Source organism: Martes martes (assembly GCF_963455335.1).
Source record: "Martes martes genome assembly, chromosome: 3".
In the NCBI taxonomy this organism is placed as follows: domain Eukaryota; kingdom Metazoa; phylum Chordata; class Mammalia; order Carnivora; family Mustelidae; genus Martes; species Martes martes.
In genome coordinates, this window is record NC_137890.1 from 106,817,499 (window position 1) to 106,843,538 (window position 26,040).

The 26,040-nt window shown below is 35.1% G+C and overlaps 1 protein-coding gene across 1 annotated transcript in view; it reads right to left on the reverse strand.

Moving 5' to 3' along the window:
- The window catches only part of LRP1B (LDL receptor related protein 1B), a gene marked incomplete at both ends in the record, with an annotated part of 1,929,835 nt that overhangs the window by 35,197 nt on the left and 1,868,598 nt on the right, over positions 1–26,040 (reverse strand). The window contains 2 exons of the mRNA XM_080798957.1: positions 2,239–2,413; positions 24,584–24,745. Of these exons, the coding sequence (XP_080655083.1) occupies positions 2,239–2,413; positions 24,584–24,745 (337 nt within the window). The remainder of the gene's footprint in view (positions 1–2,238; positions 2,414–24,583; positions 24,746–26,040) is intronic.

Here is a 26,040-nt window from a genome sequence, read left to right on the forward strand (position 1 = left end):
ATAATTTAATTTCTTAGAGGCTTTGTGTCTCACACACACACACACACACACACACACACACACACACAGAGTCTGTGATATATCACTTTCCAAAAGTTAATTACCAGTTGTCCCGGATGCACAAAGAATTCCCATAACAACTGACACTGCAAAGGTATTATTTAGGCTATTCAAAATTATGATCAAGTCATTCTTCATCAATATTTACTTAGATTTCCACAAAAGAGAAAAATATACAATTAGCTCCATTTTTAAAGATCATATTTACTATACTTGACAGAGTATCTATTCTAGTTGACAGCTCATAGACTGTGCATTAGAAATACACCTGACTATTTGGCATCACACATATACATGGAGGCTTGAATTCTATTTATGTAAAAGATTTACTGTAACTCAGTTGTGGTTGTTTTAGTATCAGTTGCTTACCTATGAGACAGAAATTCTACCATCACTGTAAACGCCATTTAATGCTAAGATGAAAAGTGTCATAGAAATGCAGAGAAATTTGTCTAATAAGTTTCAGAATACCCAGTCTTGTTTGTCATATCATGCTCATATGTTAGATAGTCTATTTGATCAAGTATTATACTATTATAAGCTACCACTATCTACTTGTTTGTTAGCAACTAATATTTATCTATTTGACATACTCTTCAAAAAAGGATCTTTTAAGAGTCAAGAACTACAACATTGGATCTTCATGGCCTACTCAGGTTATGAGGTTCTGGTGTTTCCAGGTTGGTAAAGCCAGTTTTCTCAGTAGAGTGGGCAGTCCTGAGAGCCCAGAGAGTCTCGCCCTTCTTTCTTCATATGGAACTCCCCCTTGTAATGGAAACACAGTGTGGGTATCTGCATGAGCTTTTCCAAGGTAAACAGAAGGAAATTGTGGCATATAGCCTGTTTTAGATGATAATCTATTATTTCCTGTGTGAATGGAATGCAGTTGTAAGCAAGAGACTACAATGCATTTCTGATATGATGCACTGGACAGAAAGAAAAATATATGTTCACTCATGGAAACCAAGTTCTGTCTTGCTCAAGTTTCATCACAAAGCACTGACGAGCTTAAGGAGCAAACATGATTTTGGTCATTTATGTGAAAATGCCTTTGCTTTTATTACTTATCAAAGGCACATATTTATAATTAGTCATATTTTCAATTACTTTACTTAAAAAATAATGTACTTTCAAATGACCCAATTTGAGGGCTTGAGTAAATGTCATTCTTAATGATAACACAAATCATACTTAGCATAAATTCTAAAATGTGAGCAAGTAAAAAATAAAAATATGTTGCTGCTGTCTGTAATGAAATTTTATTGGGCCTTGTTTGGCAGAGCAACATCACTCAGGGCTGGCACCCTCAGAGAGCTGTCTCAGGGGAAGCCGTGGGATGAACACTTGACATGCTTTTCTACCTCATGTTCTCATTTATGAGACTCTTCGGGAAGGCAAGTGATGGACTCCAGTGCTTTTAAGTCCTTCTTTTAAAAGGTTGTGAAAAGAAGTTCAGAGTGAGGACTGAACTCTAACCTCAGCAGCACAAACTTGTTTCACGACAGAACCCGACCAGCATTACCCTTTAGCTGTGATGCTCTGTTTTCCAGTCACTTGGTCTTAAAGCCAAAGGGCAAAAGGCAACGTAACCAAAGTCTAACTTGGACATTTTTATTGTAGGTGCCTCCTAGGACACATTATTCCTTCTCCTAATTTTGGACTACTATGCTTAAAGTCAGATAAAAACCCAAAGATTAATATGTATTCCCATTAGACAGCTCTTTTGCTCCTCCCCCACAGGCTCATTTTGTAACAACAGAAAGGAAACACTCACTGTCAATAATAATGATGAAATATTTAAAAGCCTGAGCTATTCAAATTTAAGAATATTACATATAACTTTTTGAAGGTATGTTGCATTTTACTATTTCTTGCTTACTATTAGGAATATTCTACATAGGGAATGATCTGATCTTATCATTACATGATTACATGATTAATTTTCATGTTCCCTAATTGCATATTATAGATGTTGAATAAATTCATTTAATTGACATGAACTAAATTTTATCTACAACCAAAAGGAGAACAGAATGCACTGGTCACTATATAGAACCTTAGGATAAAAACAATTTACATTTAAAAAAAACAATTTACATTATTTTCACATCTATTGCTGTACTGTTACATCCTTTTGGGTTTGAATGATTTTATAGATTAAGCTGGATGTCCACTTACTTGCAAAATATATCTTCACTGTCTTTATTTATAATACAGTGCCCTCCATGGCACCTTATACATTTGTCAACCTCACATTTTGGACCTTCATAGCGTGTTGGACAGACACAGTCAACACTTCCATCATCGCCAATGGTACAGGATTCAGAATTCACACAGTAGTGGTGACACACATCTAGGAAGAATGCACAACAGAGAAAAAGAAATTATACTACAAGATGTTTTTCTTTAGTCACAATCCATGTTATCATTTCATTTGATATTTAAAGATGGTGAATCATTAAGCAAATATAAAAATAAGTAAATTAATCAAAACATCTAAATATTAAAAAATAGCCAGTTGGTAAGTAGATTAATTTACAAAATCAGCTTGTGATTAAATGTAACTAGGATTCTTTAATAATGCTATTGATTCCTCTTTTTGCCAGTCAGGCATCATTTCATCTGCTAAAAAAAGGTAAGTTATATTGATATCATGCTCGCTGAGGAAGTCTTTTGGTTCTGAATTTTAAAGTTTAAGTTAATCAGGTTCCATAGTTTCCTTCTCATGGGCAATATTAGTATTATTCTGAAATGAGCAGAAATACACCAGATTTCTTTGAATGTCATTTATTGTTTCCTCTCCTTGCACTTTTTTCATCTGGAACAGGGTAGTATGTGATGAGTGGGGGACTCCTACCACTGCATCAGCCCTTTGTGGTGCAAAGAAGCGTCCCTCTACACACAGAAGAAGAGGCCCACTACTTCTGAACACCTGGGCAGGTGAGCAAACAAGGAGATGGAACACCAAGAGAAAAGCGAACCAGGAAACTGATCCATCATAGGTGGGAAGTGAACAGAAGTCTAGGCTATTGTTCCCCTTCTAGGTAAGAACCTAGCATCCCAGTCAGAGGGAAAACCTCCATGCGATGTGAGTCTTTTGTTTGGAAAGATGTTTCTTATTGAACACTATAGACAATTTTCTCAACTACAAACGACTTCCTCAAATATTTCTATACCTCTTGAATGGGAATAATAAAACAAAGGCCATGTAATAATGCAATAACCACAGTATCTTTATAATTAGACATTCTGACTCAGTCTTTTGAAAAGCAGACAAGTATATATGTACGTTCATATATCAACACACTATAATTTATCACATTCAAAATATTGGAATTCATAACACAATAATCCTAAGCAAAAGAACTGATAAATCAGTCTCAGACTTTATGTTTAGAAGCTGCAATTTCCTTCTAGCTAACTAATTGTGAAGCAATGTTAAATGTGATTAGCTGAGATAAAAATCTCAATTTATAAACTTTAACCTGCTGTAAGACAGTTATAGCGGGTGAGAAAAATTAAAACATAATTTATAATTCTCATGTTTGTGTATTTATCTAGCCCTTTATTAAATCAGACAGAAATTAAATTTATTGACAGGCTGCTTCATATTTATGGAAATTTATTTCAAGCATTCTTATGCTTGTTCTTGCATTATGCCAAGTACCGTCATTGAGATTCAGCGCTTAAGTCTATTAGCAAGGTTTTGGCTATATTTAAAAAAAGTAGCACTTTCAAAAGGTGAGAGACTTGAAGATCTAAAAACTAAGGCTGTGTTAGTATCTATCCATGATGGTGTCTGTTTGCAGTTGCTCCAGACTTGGTGGTTAGACTGTTTTTATTTATGAAGAATGTATGATCAGCTGCCTATATGAGCTTCTCTCCCATTCAGTGTAGAAACCTCTAGAAAACAACTCTCATTAGTTCAGGTTGTTCAGTACATCTTACTGACAAAGAGCTCTTTTCATATCACCCCCCTATTGCTTTAAATGACATGCTCTGATCCTGGTTCAGCTGTCTGATGGGGCATAGAAATTGGTTTATGTATCCTTCTAAGATCTTCTTAGTACGTCCTTATCCATAGTGGATAAGTTATCAAAATCATGTAGGTGACTTATTTGCAAATGTAAATTCCAGTGCTCATCCCTGTCACTACTGCCCACTCAAGCCTACATTCTAATTCATGAATCTGAAATGGGGCCCAGGTTATTTCCATGTGACTGGTTGAGGAACGAGAATCTGGGAACTGGGGAATATAAGAAATGATGACCCAAAAACAAATTTTACTGATTGGCATAGGGACTACATTGTTCAATAGTTGTAAAAGGATTTGATTTAACCAAAATAACTTCTGTCTTCCTTTTTTCCTCTTTCTTTCTTTCCTTCTTTCCTTCCTTTCTTTCTTCTTTCAAGAGGGGGCATGTGAGCAGGGGTGGGTGGCAGAGCGAGAGGGAGAGAATCTTAAGTAGGCTCAATGCCCACTGCAGAGCCAGTTGTGAGGCTCGATCTCATGACCCTGAGATCATGACCCTGAGATCATAACTTTAGCCTAAATCAAGAGTTGGCACTTAATCAACTGAGCCCCCCAGGTGCCCCTAAAATAGCTTATTTCTTAATTAACTTTGTGAGCCTTAATTAAAGTGCAATTTTTAATCCAAAATTTTAGACCACTTTATTTTTATGACCACATCACTGAGAAGACCTGAGAAACTGGGAAAAAATTGGGTTAACATTCTGATGTTTGATCATTGTCCTGTCACACACTGTAGCAAGGAATACCTCTCATTTGCCTGAAGTGCTAAAGGGTAAAGTTAAATACTCACCTACAATTTACTAACTATAAGTAATTTTGGTGCATGAATTAAATCTGTCTTAGGCTAAGATTTAAAAAATGTGAGAATATATGCCACTTATTGGTGTTCACAGAAATACAAATTAGTGTTGCCTGGATGGCTTAGTCAGTTAAGTGTCTGACTTCAGTTCAGGTCATGATCTTGGGGTCCTGGGATGGGACCCCACACTGGGCTCTGTACTCAATGAGGTATCTGCTACTCCCTCTCCCTCCTCTCATGCTTGATCTCTCTCTCTCTCTTTCAGAGAAATGAATAAAATATTAAAAAAAGGAAATGCAAATTAATACCTCAAAGATATACCATTGCACTTCCACTTAATTGACAACAAATAACAGAAACTCTCATACACACTAGTAGAAATACAAATTGGTTCAATTGATTTGGAAAACAATTGACAGTAGATACCATCAATTAGTAGATACTCTATTTGAACATACCCACACCTTATGACCTAGCACTTCCACTCTCAATATATATCCAAGAGGAAAGCATGAATTTGTGCACAAAAATATGTATGTAATTTGCACAGCAACCTGTGCATAGAGTCAGCCCCAAACTAAAAATAATCCAAATGTTCATTACAAGAGGAAAGGATAAACTGTGGTTCATTCACACAGAGAAATATACACACAAATATATGTATACATACACATAAATAAAAAATGAAAGCAGTACAGCTTATAAGTAACAACATGAATGAATCTCACAAAAGTAATAAGAGAAAAAAGCTGGACACAAGAATATATACACTATCTTTTAATTTACATAAAGCTCAAAAGGCAAAAGTAATCTAGGGTTTTAGAAGTCAAAAAGAACTAACTTATTTTTGGGGAGAAGGGAAGGTACAGTGGGAAAGATCATCAAGAAGCATCTGAGGTACCAACAGTAATTATTCTTGACCTGGGTGTTGGTCCACACTGCTGTGTACACTTGGTGATAATTTATTGAACTGTAAACTTGTGATTTTAAACTTTCCTATTTATATTATGCTTCAATAAAAAGATTTTTTCTAACCTAATGGCAAATAAACTACAATTACAATATTTTAGAGATTCTAGTTAATTTGCTAACTAGAGTAAACAGGTTTTCTCTTTATAAACAGTTCTATTGAAAGGAATTCATGGTCTACTTTTTATGCTTTAAAGAAAATTCTCTACCCTTTAAAGCTTTCAATATTTTTTTCCTAGCATGTCAGATGCACAAAATTCAATGCAGTTACTTGGCCTCATGGCATAAAAGTGGAATAGAAAGAATGTAAAAGAAATGTTTGCGTAAGATAAAATTGTGAAATAAGAAGATATTAGAATTTGCACTTTAATAAATAACTCTAAATTGCATGCTGTTAAGCCATGCCACTTTCTTCCTTCTAAAAAAGACAGAAATCATTTTAGACTCAGAACCCTTTCTCTACAGATATTCAAATGGGAGATACTTCATTTTCCCCAGTTCACATGCTTCACACTTGACACTATGTTGAAATTCAGGGACAGAGAGTCACTCACTATACTCTGACCCTGTCAGTGTTGCTTCCCAGAGCCTTTCTTTGAAAATGTTCTGACTATCTCCCACGATTAGGCTTCAGATGTGGAGCATATAGAACTCGCTTGATTTATATGTTCAGCTGGATTGTTTTCTGCACCACTATTAGGATTCTAGGGCCCAACCCTTGGCATGCATAGTCTCTCTTCCTCTCCTTTCTCTGTCTCTGTCTTAAAGACTTCAGTATACTCAATTCTCACTCCAAGATTCCTTAACATAGGAGAAAGTAACCTTATTTAATAGGAGACTTCGTCATCTGCTATTTAAACTACCACATAAGCAGAGCACCTGGGTGGCTCAGTCGGTTAAGTGTCTGCCTTTGGCTGAGGTCATGATCCCAGGGTCCTGGGACTGAGCCCTGCATTGGGCTCTCTGCTCAACGGGGAGTCCGCTTCTTCCTCTCCCTCTCCCTCTGCCTTTCCTCTGCTTGTACTCTCTCTCTTTTTATCAAATAAATAAAATCTTAAAAAAAAAAAAACTATCATATAAGCATTTGATACTTGTAAATTGGAAAGCAACATAATCCCTTCAATTGTTCTCTGTTATTTCAATTTTACTCATGACACATATCATGGAAAAAATTGGTACATCTAATGGTGCTATTTCTAAAATGGATGATTCAACCAAAGTTCACGTTCTCTGCAATTGTCTCAGTATCAGGACAACAATGTATAAGTCGTCAGTGGAGAGTGACCTAACTTCTCTCTCATTTTCTTCTCAGCTTTAACCCACTTTGAATTATAAGCATCTATACAAAACATGTTTAAATACGTGCAATATTTTCACCTGTGTCACCTCTCTATATACTCCCAAATAATTACTACACACTCATATTTAAATTATCTCTCTTCATATTTTTATCTAATAAGAAGAATACTTCATTGGCACTTTCTAATCCAGCAGAAATTTAGTGAAGTATGAAGAAGTATGAAGTATGAGAAGGCTCCTTTGGTATGTAATTGTTTCCTTTGGTTCTAAGGATTCTACCCTGACCTAATAAGTTCTGAAATGAACAGAAAAATTAAGCACTCACTAAAAGAACACTTTTTTTATCCCACAGCACTAAAAATTAGTTACCTTATAGAGCTTACCACTTTAAGCACCAAGAATGGTTTAAAACCATTTTGAAGGTAATCTTTCTGTCAGATAGATACACATTTTCTTAAATATACAAATACATTTTTTTGAAGGATCTTATTTTTAGGTAATCCCTATACCCAATGTGGGACTTGAATTTACAACCCTGAGATCGAGAGTCACATGCTCTACTAACTGAGTCAGCCAGACATCCCATAATATAGCAATATTTTTAATGGCTCCTGTAACACTATAATTTGTAATTGTTTTTATGAACTTAACTTTGGAGAAGTTTTATAGCCTTCTGCTTTTTTTTTTTTTTAATTTTTTTTATTATTTTTTTTTAATATTTTATTTATTTATTTGACAGAGATCACAAGTAGGCAGAGAGGCAAGCAGAGAGAGAGGAGGAAGCAGGCTCCCTGTGGAGCAGAGAGCCCAGCCTTCTGCTTTTTGTTTTTTTTTTTTTTTTTTTTTTTATTTTTAGCTTTGATTAAGTGACATGTTACTGGAAAAAAACAAAAACAAAAACAAAAAAACAACATTTAATAATTCCTCCCAAAGAAAACAGTTAGGGTTGGTCGTTGGTGGCTGGTTAACAACAAGGTTTATAGCAAAGAGATTGTCTTCTAATTTCTGACACATAGACATAGATACAAATACACAGACACAGAGACAAACAGACACACACCCCAATTACCTTTTTCCCCCAAATTTTAAATTTGGCTTAATAGTTACTGGAACTGAAATTAAAAAAAAAAAAAAAAGAAAAGAAAAAAGAAAGAAAGAAAGAAAGAAATGTGGTACACCAAAAGAAGGTAAGTTAAAAGAAAACATAAGTGAGGGGCTCCTGGGTGGCTCAGTGGGTTAAGCCTCTGCCTTCAGCTCAGGTCATGATCTCAGGGTCCTAGGATGGAGCCCCACATTAGGCTCTCTGCTCGGCGGGGAGCCTGCTTCCCCCCCTCTCTCTGCCTGCCTCTCTGCCTACTTGTGATCTCTGTCTGTCAAGTAAATAAATAAAAATAAAAAAAAAAAAACAAAAGAAAAAGAAAAAAAGGAAACATAAGTGAGAGGGCACTTTTTGTTGGAGGGCATGACATGGGGAAGGAATTGAATGTCGAAGGTTAAGGAGTCTAGTCAGATCAACCAGTAAGCATTCAGAAAGAACAGTTTGAATTTATGGAAAGGAAAGCTGGTAAAACAATATGGTTGGTCCTGTTTTGAACAACATGAGTAATTTAACTGTGACAATAAAATGGAAGTGGTGGATCCATAATTGATTATTTGCTGAGGAACATGCATCTGCCTAATTATATCCTGGGAGCTATAGGAAGAGGACAGAAATACGAGAAAGGCCACCACCTCTCAGAGAGCTGACAACTCAACTGAAAGTTTAAGACAAGAAGGAAAAAGAACCAGAACTGATCTGAAAAATATCCACTGTGGCAAGAGCCTACAAATATTACTACCAACAAAATCTTCCTTCTTATGAAACATTCATCCCCTAATTTTCAAAGCATTTTATTGACCTCAATGGCATGACAATTGAGATGTTCCACATATGATAAGAAGGAACAATAATAAAATGTAATTAATCTGTGCTAAGAAAGTAGAGATTACCATGAAATTATATAATAACACTTTATATTCACAATATAAAAATTGTTATAACCTCTGTAGGGTAATTACACTAAGAACTGCATAGTAGCACTAAACACAATCATGTAATCTAAAGGACAACGATGGATATATAATTACAGAGTATTCATATGGTAATTAGGTGAATAGTAACTGGAGAATAAGTGAATGGCTATTTTCTGCAACGGAAATAAAATAATTTGCAAGGGATGCCATCATTGCACTCTTTTTTTCTCTCTTTCCTTTTCCAGCAACCAGAGATATAAGGAAATACTTCTCCCTTTAATCTATTTTAGAGAATCTTAATAGACTCCATAAAAATATGGGTTGTATGGGTATATATACAGGTTTATGAATATTCATGGTGAGCCAGATGTCTATAAAATCTCTAGCTGCATTTAACTTCTTTCCCAAATATTTCTTTCTATTGAAAAGTAATTGCCAAGACTATTTAGCTATTAACTCATATTTGCAACTGGGCTATTCACATTGTAATAGTTAGTGAAGTGTGAAATTTATTTAAAGAGAATAAAACCAAACTAAAATAATACCTCCTAAGCAGGAGCTGAAGATACTCAGTAAGAATACTGCAAAACTGAAGAGTCTTTAATGGGTAATACAGATGGTATACAGGGGAGACTAAATTACCAAATTACATGTATAAAAACCAATTGTTCTACTTCACTAAATTTTGACCTGGTTTAAAAAAATAAGTTATGTGAATTCATTTTAAGATTCATGATTCAAGTAAGCATTTGGTAATTGAGGATTACACACAACAACAATAACCAACCAGAAGTAGGACTGTATTACTTTCACAAAGAAGATGCGGTAGAATTATCCATAGTGCATATCCCCAGGCGTCTATAACTGAGCTCCATTCTCAGTGCGATTCCTGCTCCATCTTCACTGATATTTAATTGTGTCCCAGGAGTTGCAGGTTCTATGAATTTGGCTAATATCGTCCCTACAGGGAGGTTTATGGCAGCTTCCATGTAGATATAAAATGTGGAAGATAGCCAATGATGGTATTTTATAAACTTTTGATGCTAAGGTGACATAATAAAAGAAAGAAATAAAATCATTGGCTATGAAGGATTTGGAGGTTAAATGCAGTACTTCTTCTGGCTAACGGTGTGATCTTATCTGAGTTACTTGACTAATTTACCCAATACACCCACCAATCATCTTTGAACAGAGGCAATATTCCTAAACATGCCTAAGATTACTTTACCAGCCCTTCCTCCTCTACCTATCCTCAACAATGCCCTTTATATCATCAAGGCCAATTAGGGTCTGCTTTAAGTAAAATGATGGACATGATGATGATGATGATAAATACTCGATTTTATCTGTCTTCTTCGTGTTGGGCTTATTTGTCGTTATGGTCTCATGCATTATATGGCATTTTCACATCTTATGGATGAGTAAACTGAGGCACCAAAGGAGGTTAAGCACTCTCCAAAGATCCCACAGCAGTAAGTGGGAGAACAGAAATTCAAACTCAAGTAAGCCGAACACTAGAGAATAAACTCTTTTCTTATTTAACAAGTCATACATTTGTTAAAAAAACAAAAACAAAAACAAAAACAAAACAAAAAACCCCAAACAAAACGAAATGAAACAAACCTCTAGAAAGTAATTTTAAATATCTTTGGCGTTCCCTTTCCTTTCTGTGTATCTAAAACTGAACATGCCATCATCTATCTACATGGATATCTGAGGGTCTCCCCACCAGCCAGAATGTTAAAGGGTCCTGTAGCTCAAGAGCTACAGGCCCAGAAAAGCTTACTCGGTGCCCCCACACTCTGCAATATCAGAACTCGGGAATCAAGCTGGACTTCCACATGAGGTGGGGATACCTCACTTACAGGTTCACATTTCACAGGTCATTCTCAGCCTCCCATCCCAACCCAAGTTGGTTATTTGCCTCTCCAGCCACTGATAATTGGTTTACAGCCCTGGGTTCTTGTATTCAAAGGAAACTTCTAGCTATCCATGGCGATCTCTTCATTATCAAGCAGGATCAACTCTGGGTCCCTCCACACAAATAAGAAACTGAAACCACAGCCAAGAAATCACAAAGTGAGGCACGTCTGGAGTGTTACCATTTACTGACATCTAATTTAGGATGAAAACATTTAGAAGGATTCTGGAAAAGCTCTAAGATTCTTAAATGTGTTGACAGGAATGATTGTGGCCTTTCCTTCTCTCGAGTTAATTTTTCGTCTTGCATGGTTTAGGAGGCAGAAGAGAGAAAGCAACTTGTATAAAATGCTTAGAATTTTATGATTGTTGTCTTTGAAAGCTTATATAAGGCAATGGGAAAACAGATTTAAGAAATATTAAAATTATTCTTTTTTACACTCCTTAAATGTTTTGCACAACCCAAGATATTTTAATAATTAAACTTATTGCATAGTCCTAAATAGATCTTCCAATTTCAGAGCTGAGTTTAATAAAGTAGGCAAACATTGAATCCAGGTATGCCAATTAAATATTCACTAGGGAAAAAATGTGTGCAAAACTCTGATTAGAACTGATAAATTTTCATCAGGAAAGCGTGTCTAAGAAAATTAGCATTTTCTAATTTATTACTAAAGATAGAAATATATCCCAAGTATTTCCATAGAGAACAATGAAAAATTTAGAAGAATGAAATCCATTCTGAGCAAACAGTGCTCTCTCTGAGTATCCAGGTAAAAGGAAAATGTAAAGTTGAGAAAGCCAAGTTATCGAAATGTTGATTTAAGTATGACATGTGGGGGGAGATTTTGAAAGTACCAGCATTAAATCTCTGACAGATTGCTGTTTCAAAATGCGTATTAACAATGATAGCACCAATCATTTTAGTAATAGTCAAAAATTATCTCATAAAACTATCATGGCAATATTTTTTCAAATATCAATAAGCCTATACAACTTTTGTTTATAAATCATATTCTAAGTTGAGTGTTCCTCTATTTTTAAAGCAATCAGCCATAAAAGGTTTTAGCAAGTAATTATTTCTGGGTTGAGTGTTCTTCTATTTTTAAAGGAATACAGCTATAAAAGGTTTTAGCAAGTAACTATTTATAAAGTGGTAGAGAGTCACTTGAGACTTGAAAGCGAACTGACTTGCAGATGACAGCTAAGTATGGTTTTATAAGATGAGGCTAACTGAAAACCTAATAAGGGGATAAGCAGAAGATGGCTTAAAAAACAAGAATGAAGTGGGCTCATACCAGGTAGTACTTTTCTGACCATAAACAAGTTATCTGCCATATTTATTCCCTAATTTCTCTGTCAGGGCATGGCGTATATAGTAAGTTTTAATCAATTTCAACCTACTAAAATTTGCCAACATCTACAGTGTTAATAATATCTATTGGGTTAATAGTGCTCATGCCCTCAGAATGCCCACAATTTGATAGAACGCTCAAGCTTAACAAAGTTGAAAAAAAAATGAATAAAAAATTTTAGCTAATCAGAACATGGAAATATTTTATTTGTTTGTTTATTTTTAAATATTTTATTTATTTATTAGAGAGAGAGAGAGAGAGCATGAGCAGGGGTGGAGGGTGGCAGTGAAGAGAGGGAAAAGCAGGCTTCTCGCTGAGCAGGGAGCCCTATGAGGGGCTCGATCCCAGAACCCTGGAATCATGACCTGAATGGAAGGCAGACACTTACCTGAGCCACTCAGGACCCCCAGAGATATATATATTTTTAAAGACGACTGAGATCACAAAGTAGTAACTCATTTTTAGAAAACTGGAACAAGTCTCATGGAGATGGGAGGTGAAGAATGCTGGACAGGAGGTAATCATGGAAAGATCCTCTCAAATGGAAGTATCATTAACAAAGTTATGTCTTCATGTTGTAGCCTAACTAGAGGGCAGGGATGTCCCACATCATCATACTGGGAGAAGATGAGGCCATCCTAGAAAAACATACAGTTCCTTTGTGCATAATTCTCTTTCTTTTCCCTTTCATTCTTCCATCCTTATTTCCTTCCCTCTTCTAAGCTACTCACTTCAAATGTAAATGTCAAAATAAGGATTTCTGATATACTTAAATGTGTCCTCTTTTCTAGTTTTTCTTTAATATGTTGCTTATTGAATGCATAATATATATGTATCTATATATCTATATCAATATATTGATCAGTATAGATATATATATAGATAGATGTTTCTACACTAGTGTGATAGCAAGAAGAAAAGTAATGGTTTATATTGAAGTGATTACTATTTAATCAGACTTCACTAAAACACTGAGAAAATCACCTTGAAAAGGTCACCTGACAGAAGTAATATGTAGTACACTATAAAAAAATTTTCGCTGGTCAAATGTGCAAGTTTCCTTTAGGTCAGTCAGATCTGTGGGAATTAAACAGATTATTGATATATAATAACCAGCTTTCCACTTTGCTAAGACTTATAATAATTCCAAGATGATAGAGAATCACTTTAATTTTATTGTTAGTAGCCTTTAACTTTTAACATGATTGGAAGTATGCATTGGATTGCTGTAATTAGTCACTAAAGTAATATAATCCAAGATCCTTTTTATTTAGAAAGATAATTGTCCTTTGAAAACATCCTTAAGGCCGTGAGATAAAGTCATTACTCCTTTATGCACACGGTATACTAAATGATACTGTAGCAAGAAACTTTTGATATAGTAACTAATGTGTTTTCTTTCTGAAACACACTGACTCTTCTCTCCACTCAGACAGTAGGTAGGTTCTTAATTTTTTCCATCAACTCATTTCTCACTACCTGACATCTAACATGTTTGTGTATTATTTATAAATACTAAGGTGTACCATGAAAATTGTTTTCAGTTTATTCATGAGTAAATCCCAAGCTTCAGTGGCTGGCATGCATTAGATGTTCTATCATTATTTGTTGAATTAATGAATGGCCATTGGAAAGCAGGGCACTTCAGAAGACAGAGAACAAGAGCTGATGTTTTAGTTTTAACACCCCAAAGGCAGTTACAAATATATGTAAATATGGAATCAGCCAAACACTCCTAAAACTAACTGGAGTTTGCCAGGATGTGTCTGTGTGTGTTCAGATGGGGAGGGGAAGGTGGGAGATGAAAGAGAGGAGAATCAGATGGCAAGCAGAGATAGATGTCATCAAGGCCCAGTAAACAGGCCCTTGGAAATTTGGTCCTCACATTAAACATATACTTAGCCACTGTATCAATAAACCAACTACTAGATACTCCAGGCTGCCATGTGAATGAAGGCTGTGACCTTCCAAATTCTTAGAAATGGGGCATTCTACAGAATTCGACTAAACCTTTCTGCTTCTTAGGGACATTCTACAGAATTCAACTAAACTTTTCTGCTTTTTATAGGTTTCTACTGTGTAGTCATAGCCTAATCTATGTGTGGAATTATACCTGTGAAAGAAATGATTTTCTTCAGTGGTTTGATCTACTTACTTTCATGTGACTCAATACATAATTCCATTCTAAATTTATGGATCATTTCAGAGATTATTTTTAAAAAGCAGCTCATTCATAAATGCCACAAAAATAAGAAACCTTTTTTTATATAGTGGCTTGCTTATCTGAACAAATCGGAATAAATTATTTTTATTTTCCAAATTATATATTACCTAAGTATATATAACATTTAACATATATTTTAACATATTTAATTACATATTATAAATGATAGGTACTCAAAATATCTATTAGAATGAAAAATTTTTGAAAAAAGCATTTGATTTAAAAATTTATAGAGAACTTTTCTTATGAATTATCACCTGAAACTCTGAGAAGCAGATAAAGTTTTAACTATTATCATTATTTATTTTACAAATCATGTGTCACCTATGATGATGAAAACAATTTGAAAGCCAAAGTTGTAGAATACTATTTGTTAGTCGACAGTTTTCTACTTTACATAGTTTTAAATGATCTAAAAAATGTTTTAATTCCATGTCACCACCTCTAAAACTCCATATTTCTTCCTCACATCTGGATTCCAGCTTGACGGATTCCAGAAGAGTGAACTTAAAGAGTATGTTCAGTGGAGATCCAGAAAACCACTGAAAATATATTACATTTTATGTATTTTGGGGGGGCGTCAAGAGATGCTTAAAAGGATTAGAAGCCTGTATTTCCTCTTAATGTAAGAAAAAATATGGAGTTGAAAAATCCTAGCTTATTCTACCTATTTGTGGTCTGGAAGGTACAATAGAAGGGACATGAGTTCTTGGACTCAGACAATAACTGACAGAGTTAAATAGGTATCATTCATTACTGGTCATATACCAATCTGTTTTCTCCACTATGTTGATTTACATTTATTGGTTTATTTATTTTTATATCAATTTCTACCAATTGATTTTCAAGAAAGCTTGCCCTCGGTTATTATAATATAGATTTTCTCATTTCTCAAAAGTAATAAATAAAGTGCAAATTATTTCATCAAATTGAAAATTAAATCATATAGTTACCATGGATTTAGTCACGGATCTTCAAGAGGTAATGCAAATCTAAAAATTCAAATGCAGATACCTGACCTTTGGATTCATCTTCTAGTACTATTTTGAGCCACATATTTTCTATTTCTATTTCTTTCTATTTCTCTATCTTATATTTAAGATGTATCTGATTCTCTGGTGGCAACCCTCAATCAATGTTTTTTTTTTTTTCTTCCTAATAATTAATTTTCATACAATTAAACACATATATTGAAAAATTATTGGCTATCTCCTTTCTATTTAACTTTTGCTCTTTTTAGTGTTATGTTACCTGTTGGAAAACAATGGATTTTAAAGTATATTCATTTATTGAAATTAAACTTATATTTTTGCATTCATGAGAATAAAACTGAACAAATAAATACTATTATTATTATTTTTTAAAGATTTTATTTATTTATTTGACAGAGATCACAAGTAAGCAGAGAGACAGGCAGAGAGAGAGGAGGAAGCAGGCTACCCCCTGAGCAGAGAGCCCAGTGTGGGGTTCAATCCCAGGACCCTACGATCATGACCTGAGCCGAAGGCAGAGGCTTTAACAGGTGCCCCAATAAATACTATTATTAATGCATTGTTTTGACTTAAGCAAAGATCTGTTCTTCACCTGATGGGTTACATAATCATAGGGTAAATTATAAATCTTCCCATCTATCCTGGGCCTTTTGCACCCTGGGACTCAAAACTATGAGTTTAAGATTTAAGGATTTTTTTTTTTTTTTTTTTTTTTAAATCTTGAGAACCAATGATGGCATCCTGATTCTCTTGTCATTTTTATCAATAATCAGGATGAATACATTTTTTCCTAGCATGATATTTACTATCAAAAGATGTCTAATTATTGCATGAAAGAGAGTAATAATACCAGTTTATAGTGACAAAATCTTTAATAATGACAAACATGAAGATTATCACTTTAACTGTATGATAAGAATCTTATTTTGTTTTATCCTATTTAAAAGATTTTAAGATTCCTGAGTCATGACATTTTTTCAAGACATATCAGTTGACATTCCAATCTGATAACAAGAATATGTTTTAAAATTACTCTTAAATTTACATTTAAATTAATTGTTTTAAAAGTGATGTTAGCAGATGTATTTAAATAGAAACAATTTGCTTGGTTTGAGGTAAGCCTCAAGTAAATATTTTTGTTCAACCTGTGTCTCTATCAGTGCATGATTTGTGTAATATATTATTTTCAAATACACAATTGTATTTGCAGATAATTATTTATTAATCCATTCAGTTTACTTAACACCAAGTATAGCAGAATCACAATCATGGATGCCTTCTCTTCATGCAAAGCCTGCCTCCCTCCTTTCCTTCCTCCCTCCCTCCCTTCTTCCCTAAACCCTCCCTCCATCCCTCCCTATCCCTTCTTTCCTTCCTTCCCTCTATCTTGTCTTCCCTTACTTCTGAGGGCTTCCACCTGGGCATCTTCAGCTTATTTCTATACAAATCCCTCTTTAGACAATTAGTAACCATTACTTGTGTGACAAGTTATTTTAGTCTTAAGGCTTTCATTATTTTTCATATTATTTTGTATACTCATTCCTCCTTATTTTGGAAAAAGAAGGGTGAAGGCTAATGGGTATCCCTAATGTGGCATAAAAGTAGAAGATTAAACCATCTAAGCTTGGCATCATTACTGATTGAAGCACTTTCAAGAGTATAGTGAGACTAAAGTTGTCTCAAAATCAAATGAAGCTGGCATGGAAAAAAGTTATTACTATGATGCCAGAAAAAGAAATTAAGCATTCTTTTTTATTTATTTATTTATTTATTTATTTATTTGAAATTAAGCATTCTTAAAGATTTTTACTGAAATTATTACACATAATTACTAATATTCCAAGTGTAAGTTACATGACATAGAGATAAAAGTTTATCTTTAAAATGTTTTTAAAGATTTTATTTATTTATTTGACAGAGACACAGCGAGAGAGAGGGAACACAAGCAGTGGGGGTGGGAGAGGGAGAAACAGGCTCCCCGCTGAGCAGGGGACCTGATGCACAGCTTGATCCCAGGACCCTGAAATCATGACCTGAGCTGAATGCAGAGGCTTAACAACCCGAGCCACCCAGGTGCCCCAAAGTTTGCCTTTCATAAAATTAACTTTATAAACACATTGCTGGGTGGGATTTGAAACAATTGCATATAAAATAATGGTATGCTCCTAAATAGTATGGAATGAAGTCCATTTCTGATCTTTGATCCTTTTTGTTAATGTAAGTCTAAGTTGCAGCTTTGTCTGGCTTTTAATCTACAAAGATATGCCGCTGGTTTTTTATTCACCAAAAATTATGTGGATAAGTATCTTCTAAGAGCCTTTATACTGACACATCTATGATGCCTAGAACAATAAATAGTACCCACAAGAGTTCATATATATCAGTTAAGTAAATTAATTTTAATAACCAGAATATGTACGTTGACTCATGTATGATATGTTCTCTGCTTGGAAAAAACTGCCTCAGTGTCCAATAAATTCTTTTTACGTGAGCACATTTCCCTTAAATCTTTTCCCTCTTACTATTTTTTACATTTCCCAGTGATTGCATAACATTGTAGTAAAGATCTGTCTTTAACAATTCTAGATTTATACTAGATCAAAATTGCCTTCAATAATATTTCTATAATTCTGACAATTTTCTCTAAACTACCCAGAGTAAGATAATACAATTAATACATTACATTACCCTTAGCCTACCATTCTCCATTCTAGTCACATGAGAAAAGAAATATATTTATTTCTCTTTACATACATTAATTCAAACCTAATTCTATTTTTATACCATTTTTTTTTCTCCAAACTGGAAATGCAAGCACAGAGTTTCTCATGGAATGTAGGTCTTCATGAGCTGCTGAGTAAAGATGGCCCAGAACTGTTTTAAGTGGTATCTTGTCAGAGCACAGACAGAAAAATTGGCCTGGCTGGCTGGAAACAAGACTTTTCTACTTTGTTTACATTCATTCACATACCTAGTACTTTCTCCTAAGTCCAAGCACTGAGTTCAGCCCCTCCATGATTGATGAGGTATACCTCACCCTGGCCTGTTTCATATTCTAGGGCAGTAGAAAGTCAAGAACATGATTGATGATATAAACACAGCTTAAAAACACCAAGGAGAAGTGTTGGATGTCCTAGGGCAAAGGCAGCTTAAGAAGACAAAGTGGGAGGCTTAGAGAGGGTTAGCAGACATTGAGGAACCCACATGTAAAGACAAAGACGTATGAACAATTTAAAGGGGCACATTTTAGAGAACATGAACAGCTTTCCATGGCTGGAAAAAAAGATACACAGTGAACATGTTATAGTCCAGGCAAGAAGCCTGAATAAAAGCAGCACTTGTTTTCTCACCAAGAGAAAAAAAAGTAGAGGACCCTTAGTAGCCAGGGCTCCAAATTATTTTGTCTCTAGGTATAAATGCTCTAAGAATCTTCAATCCTTGCACACTGAGGAAATGGCTAGTTCTGATAATTTCACTTTTTAACTCATGATCCTTTCTTGGGGTTCTAGGCTCAGTTCTAATTGGCCTTCACACCAACAGGAACAACTGAAAACATTTTATTCTATTTTCCTGGTCATTATTAAAATCCTTTGGTCTCTTTTGCATGGGCCTGCTGCCATAGGCTTAATCAAGATTACAACTCTTATTAATTCCCCTTTTCAAGGGAGTAGAAACTGGTAACCATCAAGTTGAACCAGTGCATGACCTGAGCTTTGAGTGTTCCCATAGTGAGCCTCAAAAGATGCTGCAGAATGGGCAGGATATCAGATGACAGGAAAATACACCAGGAGAAGCTACTTTTGGAGACAGACCCACAAGGCTATAAATTGTGGCTCCTATGTTCTCCAATGGAACAGATAAGGGAGAATGTCTTCATCTCATTTTCGGCAATAGTAAAACTGGACTAATAATACTTCACAACGTTGCATGAGAATTTGGTAAAACATTGTTTGTTCAGAGAAAATTACATTTAACAGCTTATTTCTCTGTGACCAAGACATTATACATTTTTAGTGATTCGTGATTTCTCTCGCCAACTTTCCCATAGGAAAATTAAACAGAAACAGAAAAGATAAACTTCAAAAGACCTTCCCTTCTGGCCTTTTGCAAATTCTGCTGCATTCACCACTTCTCTTCATCTAGTTAGCTGCTTCTTTCTTCCAGTCTCAGCTTACATGCTACTTCCTTCAAGAAATCTTTCCTATAAGCTGAATTCTCTTTCTGTGTTTCTGTGCTAGCCACTGTATTTCATTAAACTGCCTTTAATATAACTTGTGTCTTTTTCAGAATCACACATTAGATTGTAAACCCTTTGAGGGCAGGAAATATCACTGACATCACTGTTTTCTCAATGCCTAATAGTGACAGGTCCATGATAAATACCAAATTTGTTTATTAACCAGTTGACTAATGAAACAAAATTGTTCTGCAAAGTAAAAATAATCCCATCATGTCTTCACATAGTGTAGACACACATCTATATTTCATAACTTTTATAATTACTCTTGATAGACTATGGCTCTAATACCAGTTACAATAGATGAAATATTTAGATGACTGTCAGGTACTCCTAATTTTATGAACTTGAGATATTACTTTGTGTTGGTACTTATTGCAAAAAACCATACAGGTGTATTTCTAATAAACTAAGTTCTAATTGAAATTATAGTGTGTTCCCAAGCAGTTTACTAGAGAACTTTAAAAATATCAATGAGAGAACAAACAGATTGCCATTTGATTTTAACATTAATATTTAATATTAAATTTGATTTAATATTGTGCTCTTAGACACAGATTAAGTTGGTCCTCATTTGCCCTTTTGCCCTAATGTTATTAAGTACTAATAACCTCAGGTATTATTGGCCTCATATATAACATTCAGCTTTAAATGTGAAATGCCATACTTATTATTATTTTTTATTTATACCAGAAATCCTTGCTCCAGAGCTGTACAAAATGGAGCTATATTTGTTCTTAAACAACTTTCTAAAAGAATATTCCATTGTACTTTGCCATTATTTATCTCTGTCTCTCCTCCCTGGGTGCTTCTGTTAAAATTAATTTGCATTTAGACCTCAGGATTTTATATTGCCATTAGAATCATGAAATGTTTTTACTCAGCACAACTAAGAACTGATGTTTTACCTCCCACTAATGGACCTTTAATTAGGCACTGTAATGAACCATTCTGTCATTCCTTCATTTATGGAGTGAAGATTTTGTATATGCAAGATACAATTTTGACAGAACACCAGGTCCACTGAACCTTGCCGACTCACATATAATAGATCCTAAATTTATTATGCTTTTGACAGTTGTTGGATTTATCATTTTAATGACACTGTCCACAGACATATTTTGCTGCCAAAGAACAGCATCACCATACTGCAGGAATGTTTGTTGACATCTTGATCAACAACTCCTGGGGTCCCATTCTGACTGTAATATTACTACTTCGGGACCTTGAGCAAGTTATTTAACCTCTGTCTAAGGATTAATTGGTTAATTTTAATAAGTGCTTTGCAGTAAAAGGTGGGAAGTGCTACGACTGCTAATAGTGATAATAAAATGATAATGCAGCCTTTTATAATGCATCAGGCTACCTCAGACTGTGATTCTATTAAGTTGCCAATTAAAATATATGCTAACTCAATTTATTCTTTTTCAGAAACCAAATCACTATGATGATGACCATATAATATTTTTTTTAACTTAGATCAAAAAGAAAAAAAATGGCCATGCTTGAGCTTAAAAAAATTTTTTTTCAAGTTAAAAAAAAAAAAATCAACATTCTATGATGATGGACCAATTGGGAACAGAGATAAGCTTCACAGAAAAATACCAGATGGTTGTAGCCTGATTAAATGTAGCTCTTGTACGTTAAGTTGATTGTTCTTTTATTAACTTGTCTCCAAACTGCTTTCATTTATTTTCTATGATTATTTATTTATTTGACAAATGCCTTTGTTGGGTATAATCTCAAAGAGGTCGTCCCAGACAAATAGGAAGGAAACACACAATTAACATTAATACCAGATTAAAGTGAGTAGAAACAGACAGAGGTAAAGAAGCAGTGACTTGAAAATTCAAAAGAGAAAGCCATGCATTCTCTTGGGCAGATATGAAGACCTTGACAAAGGAAATGGCCTTAAAACTGGACAGGGACAGATAGATAGGATTTGGCATGGAGAGACGAAGGTGAGGAAGAATCCAAAGAAAGTGCATTCCAGAGGAAGAGAATAATGGGAGAAAGTCGCAATGCCAAGGAAACTGGCATGTGGAGAAGCAGGGTAAGTGTGGTTTTACTAGAATAAGAGAGAGGCTGCAAAAGTAGTCTGGATAGTAATGAGGGTCTGCGTTATGCAGGGGAGTAGTTGGTGCTGTCCCTGATTTGCTTGGAAATCTTTCAGGGTTGTGAGAATATTGGGAAAAAAAAAAAAAAACATGAGTTGGTAGGTGGGAGTTGTACTGGAATATTCTGCTTTGTTGAGAAGAGGGAAGAGGAGGGGAGAACCATGAGGACGTAAGCAAGGTATGTAAACAAGGTGTGACACCAGCATATGACAGGATTGTTTTTTGCTAGATAAACTCTGCGGGTCTATGACACATACCATTTAAGAGATAACTCCTCAGTAGCTTCCTCTGCAAAATGAGAATAAAAGCAACACCTGGTTCATTAGTGAGATTAAACGGAGTCGTAGAATTAATGGAAAAAAAGAATGAAACACAAGAGTGCCTGGATATAGAAAGATCTCAGTCAATGTGATTGAGACAGAAAACTATTCTTCTTATTATGGACACAACATACAGCTGTGGCTATTCTTTTGAGAATAGGTACAGAGGGTGCAGAGAGAAAGCATGGAGATCAGTTAGTAAAAATGCAGGTAAGAAATGCTGGAAACTTCAATAAAGGTAGTGGGGATGAAGCTGGTGAGAAGTGTTCAGATCCTGGGTATATTTTAAAGGAACAAGTGAGAAAGACTTTGGGGTGTAAAAGAAAGAAAACAGTCAAGAATGAATTCAAAATAGATGAATGGGGATTAAGGAGTACACTTGTGGCGATGAACAAGCACTCAGATTGTTGGGATTGTTGAATCGCTGGATTACGTACCCGAAACTAATATAACATTGTTTATAACTATACTGGAATTAAAATAAAAAAAGATAGATAGGGAAATCTTTAAAAAATAATAAAGTGGGTTAGATTAAAAAAAAATGATGACTCCAATATACTTGGACTCAAGTGATGAGTGTTTCCTTTTATAGACACAGGGTAAACTGTGGTAGAAGCAATTTGGGGTGAGAAAATCAGGTAAATTTAGAGCGAACTCAAACTGTCAAATAGATACTTAGGTATAAAAATCTGGAATTCAGGAGGGAGGTTCAGCTAGAGATATACATTCAGAATTGTTTATATTTGGATGATACTAAAAGTCACACGATTAGTTGAAATCATCTAAGCAAGTAGGTCTCAATCGCTGTCACCCATATGAAACATGTGGAAACTTTACATAGTATTGAAGCCTAACAGAATCAGAATCTTTGGGGGTTATGTTTGGGAAACTGTATCTTACAAAACTGTATGTAAAAATGTTTAACCTAATGTTCCGATTCATATGGAAATCACAGGCTCATGGAGTGAGTGTTTTTGAGAAAAAAGAGATAAGAGACAGTCATGAGCCATTCCAATGTGTAAAGGTCAGGGAGACGAGGTGGAACCAGCAAAAGACAGTGAAAAGAAATACCCAGTAAAATGGGAATGAAAAGAAGAGAGTGGTAAAGACAAATGAAGGTGTTTTAAAGGGGGAGTGATTAACTGCAGATTGTGGAATTAAAATAAGAATTGATAATTGGCCATTGAATATGAGAATATGGACAACAATAAAATAAATTAACTTGACTTTGATGAACGATATTTCAGCAAAATAGTGAAGATAAGAATCTGCCAGAGGTGAAGTCAAAAGAAAAATGAGAGGAATGTAGCATGTAACAACTCCTTGGAATAAAGCTATGGGTAAAAACAAACAAACAAACAAACAAACAAACCAACCAACCAGGAAAATAAAGTTGTGGGTAGAAAGATATGGGCACAAGACAAAGTTGTTCAAGAAACAACTAAGGGGAGAGGAAAATACTGATAAAGGAGAAAGATGGGGACAGTTGTAAAAGATATATCCATGAGTAGCTAAGAGGGATATAATGTATGAGTGGACAGTAGAACATTAGAGGTAGTACAGGGTTCCTGCTCCTAAGAAGACAGTCTATGGATCTAAAAGATAAAGTAGTTCAAGGAATGATGGTGATGGTGGGAGCTTGTGCAGTTCTCTTTAGATAGCTTCTATTTAATCAATGAAACAGCAAGTTCTTGAGCTCAGGATGAATTTGGGGAGCAGGTATTAGAGGTTTGAGGAGAAAGGAGATGATCTGACCTAAACATCTAGGAGAGTCAGTAGGTTAGCAAAATACAGTTGAAGCTATAGTAAGTGCCCATTTGAAATTAGTGGTAAAAACTCAAGTCCCAGTCTGTATGATTATGTGCTTTTCTTCAGTTGCATCCAGCAGTGGGGTACCAGTTCAGAGCAGATGGAGAATTGGATTTAACCATGGTTAGAGTTTTCAAGGAAAGTGTAATAGAAGGGAAGAGAGAGCAAGGGAATTGAGGGTCTATATGAGGGGGTGATTACAACGATGGATTATAGAATCTCAGCTGAGGAAGGAAGAAACATGGAATCTTTAAAATGAGAAGAATGAGGAACAATGTAAAGAATTGTTGGAGCTGGGGTGATGGAGGGAGCGACCCTGAAAAATAAGGGGTTGTTGAAAATGAGATAATGGAAGGAACATCGAGATAAGAAAATTACTTAGCGTAAACATCAAACTATGCTGTCAGACCATCTTATGGGACTTGCTTTCACTTACAGTACTGACATCTGTCTCCAGTGTGTTCGGGCTGGCAGTGGCAGTAGGGCTGGTTCCCAGCAGTCACACTGCAGGTCCCTCCATTTTGACAAAAGTCCTCACAGACAGTCTTACCACAGTTTGGTCCCGTGAACCCCAGCGCACAGCTGCAGGTGGGTCTCCCTATTGCAAGAGAAAAAGTAACAAAAAGAAATTATTTGACTGGAATGGTTGATTTTCATGGAATCCTCACTAGATAAGAAACAGGAAGCCAAGTGCTCGCTTCGGCAGCACATATACTAAAATTGGAACGATACAGAGATTAGCATGGCCCCTGCGCAAGGATGACACGCAAATTCGTGAAGTGTTCCATATTTTTTAGAAAAAAAAAAAAAAAGAAAGAAACAGGAAGCCAAGATTCTGGTCAGTGTTTTTCCACTAGTTAATCTGTGGTTTTAGGCAGTAACTTGACCTCTGTGTATCTTAGTTTTCTCATGTTCTAGTGAAGCCTAGATTAGAAGATAACTCAGGTTCACATCAGGTAAAATAACTGGAGCTCATTTTATGAATAATTACTTATTTGAACGGGTGTGTTATGCTCTGAAGTGCTTGTGTTATTCTTTGTACTTCTGTGTTCATGTCCATTTTGCTTTTTCAATTATTTTTGTTCCCTTCATATAGTAATGCAGATTGTTTTAGCCATTAGAATATAAAATAGAGACAATCATATTTCTCTTTTCTTTTTTTTCCCTTTTTTCCTTTTTTTTTTTTTAGTGTTCAGTGATTCATTAGTTGCGTATAACACCCATGTGCCCTCCTTAATACCCATCACTTGGTTACCCCATCCATCCCCTCACTCCCTTCTTCTCTGAAACCCTCTACTTCTAGGAGTCCAGAGTCTCTCATGAGTTGTTTCCCTCACTGATTTCTTCCCATTCAGTTTTCCCTCCCTTGCCCTATGGTCCTCCAAGCTATTCCTTATGTTCAACATATGAATGAAACCATATGATAATTGTCTCTCTCTGCTTGACTTATTTCACTTAGTATAATCCTCTCAGACAATCATATTTCTCGATGTTGAATCATCATGTACCACCACTGCTAAAGCATGAGCTCAGACTTACAAATAAATATTTTAATAAGTTTTGAAGTGGGCATGCCACCTATATTTATGCAATTAGTTATTTTAGTTGATTTAAATATGCGTACTGCATTTAGTATATAAGCACTTAGTAAGACCTACTTTATTTCATTTTGAAATTTTTATTTATGCATGGGAAAGGACTGTCATTTTAGTAAGATGATTTAAAGTCTAATATTAACAGCACACTAGAGCAAATCTAAGGGATCATCTATGGATATTTTTCTTTATTTGCTCAATAACACCACAAGTAAAGGTGAAAAATCCTTTAAGGTGTTTGGAACATAACACGGTTAACTGTTATATCAGGAATGAGTCTCTCTAACTGCCTAAGATG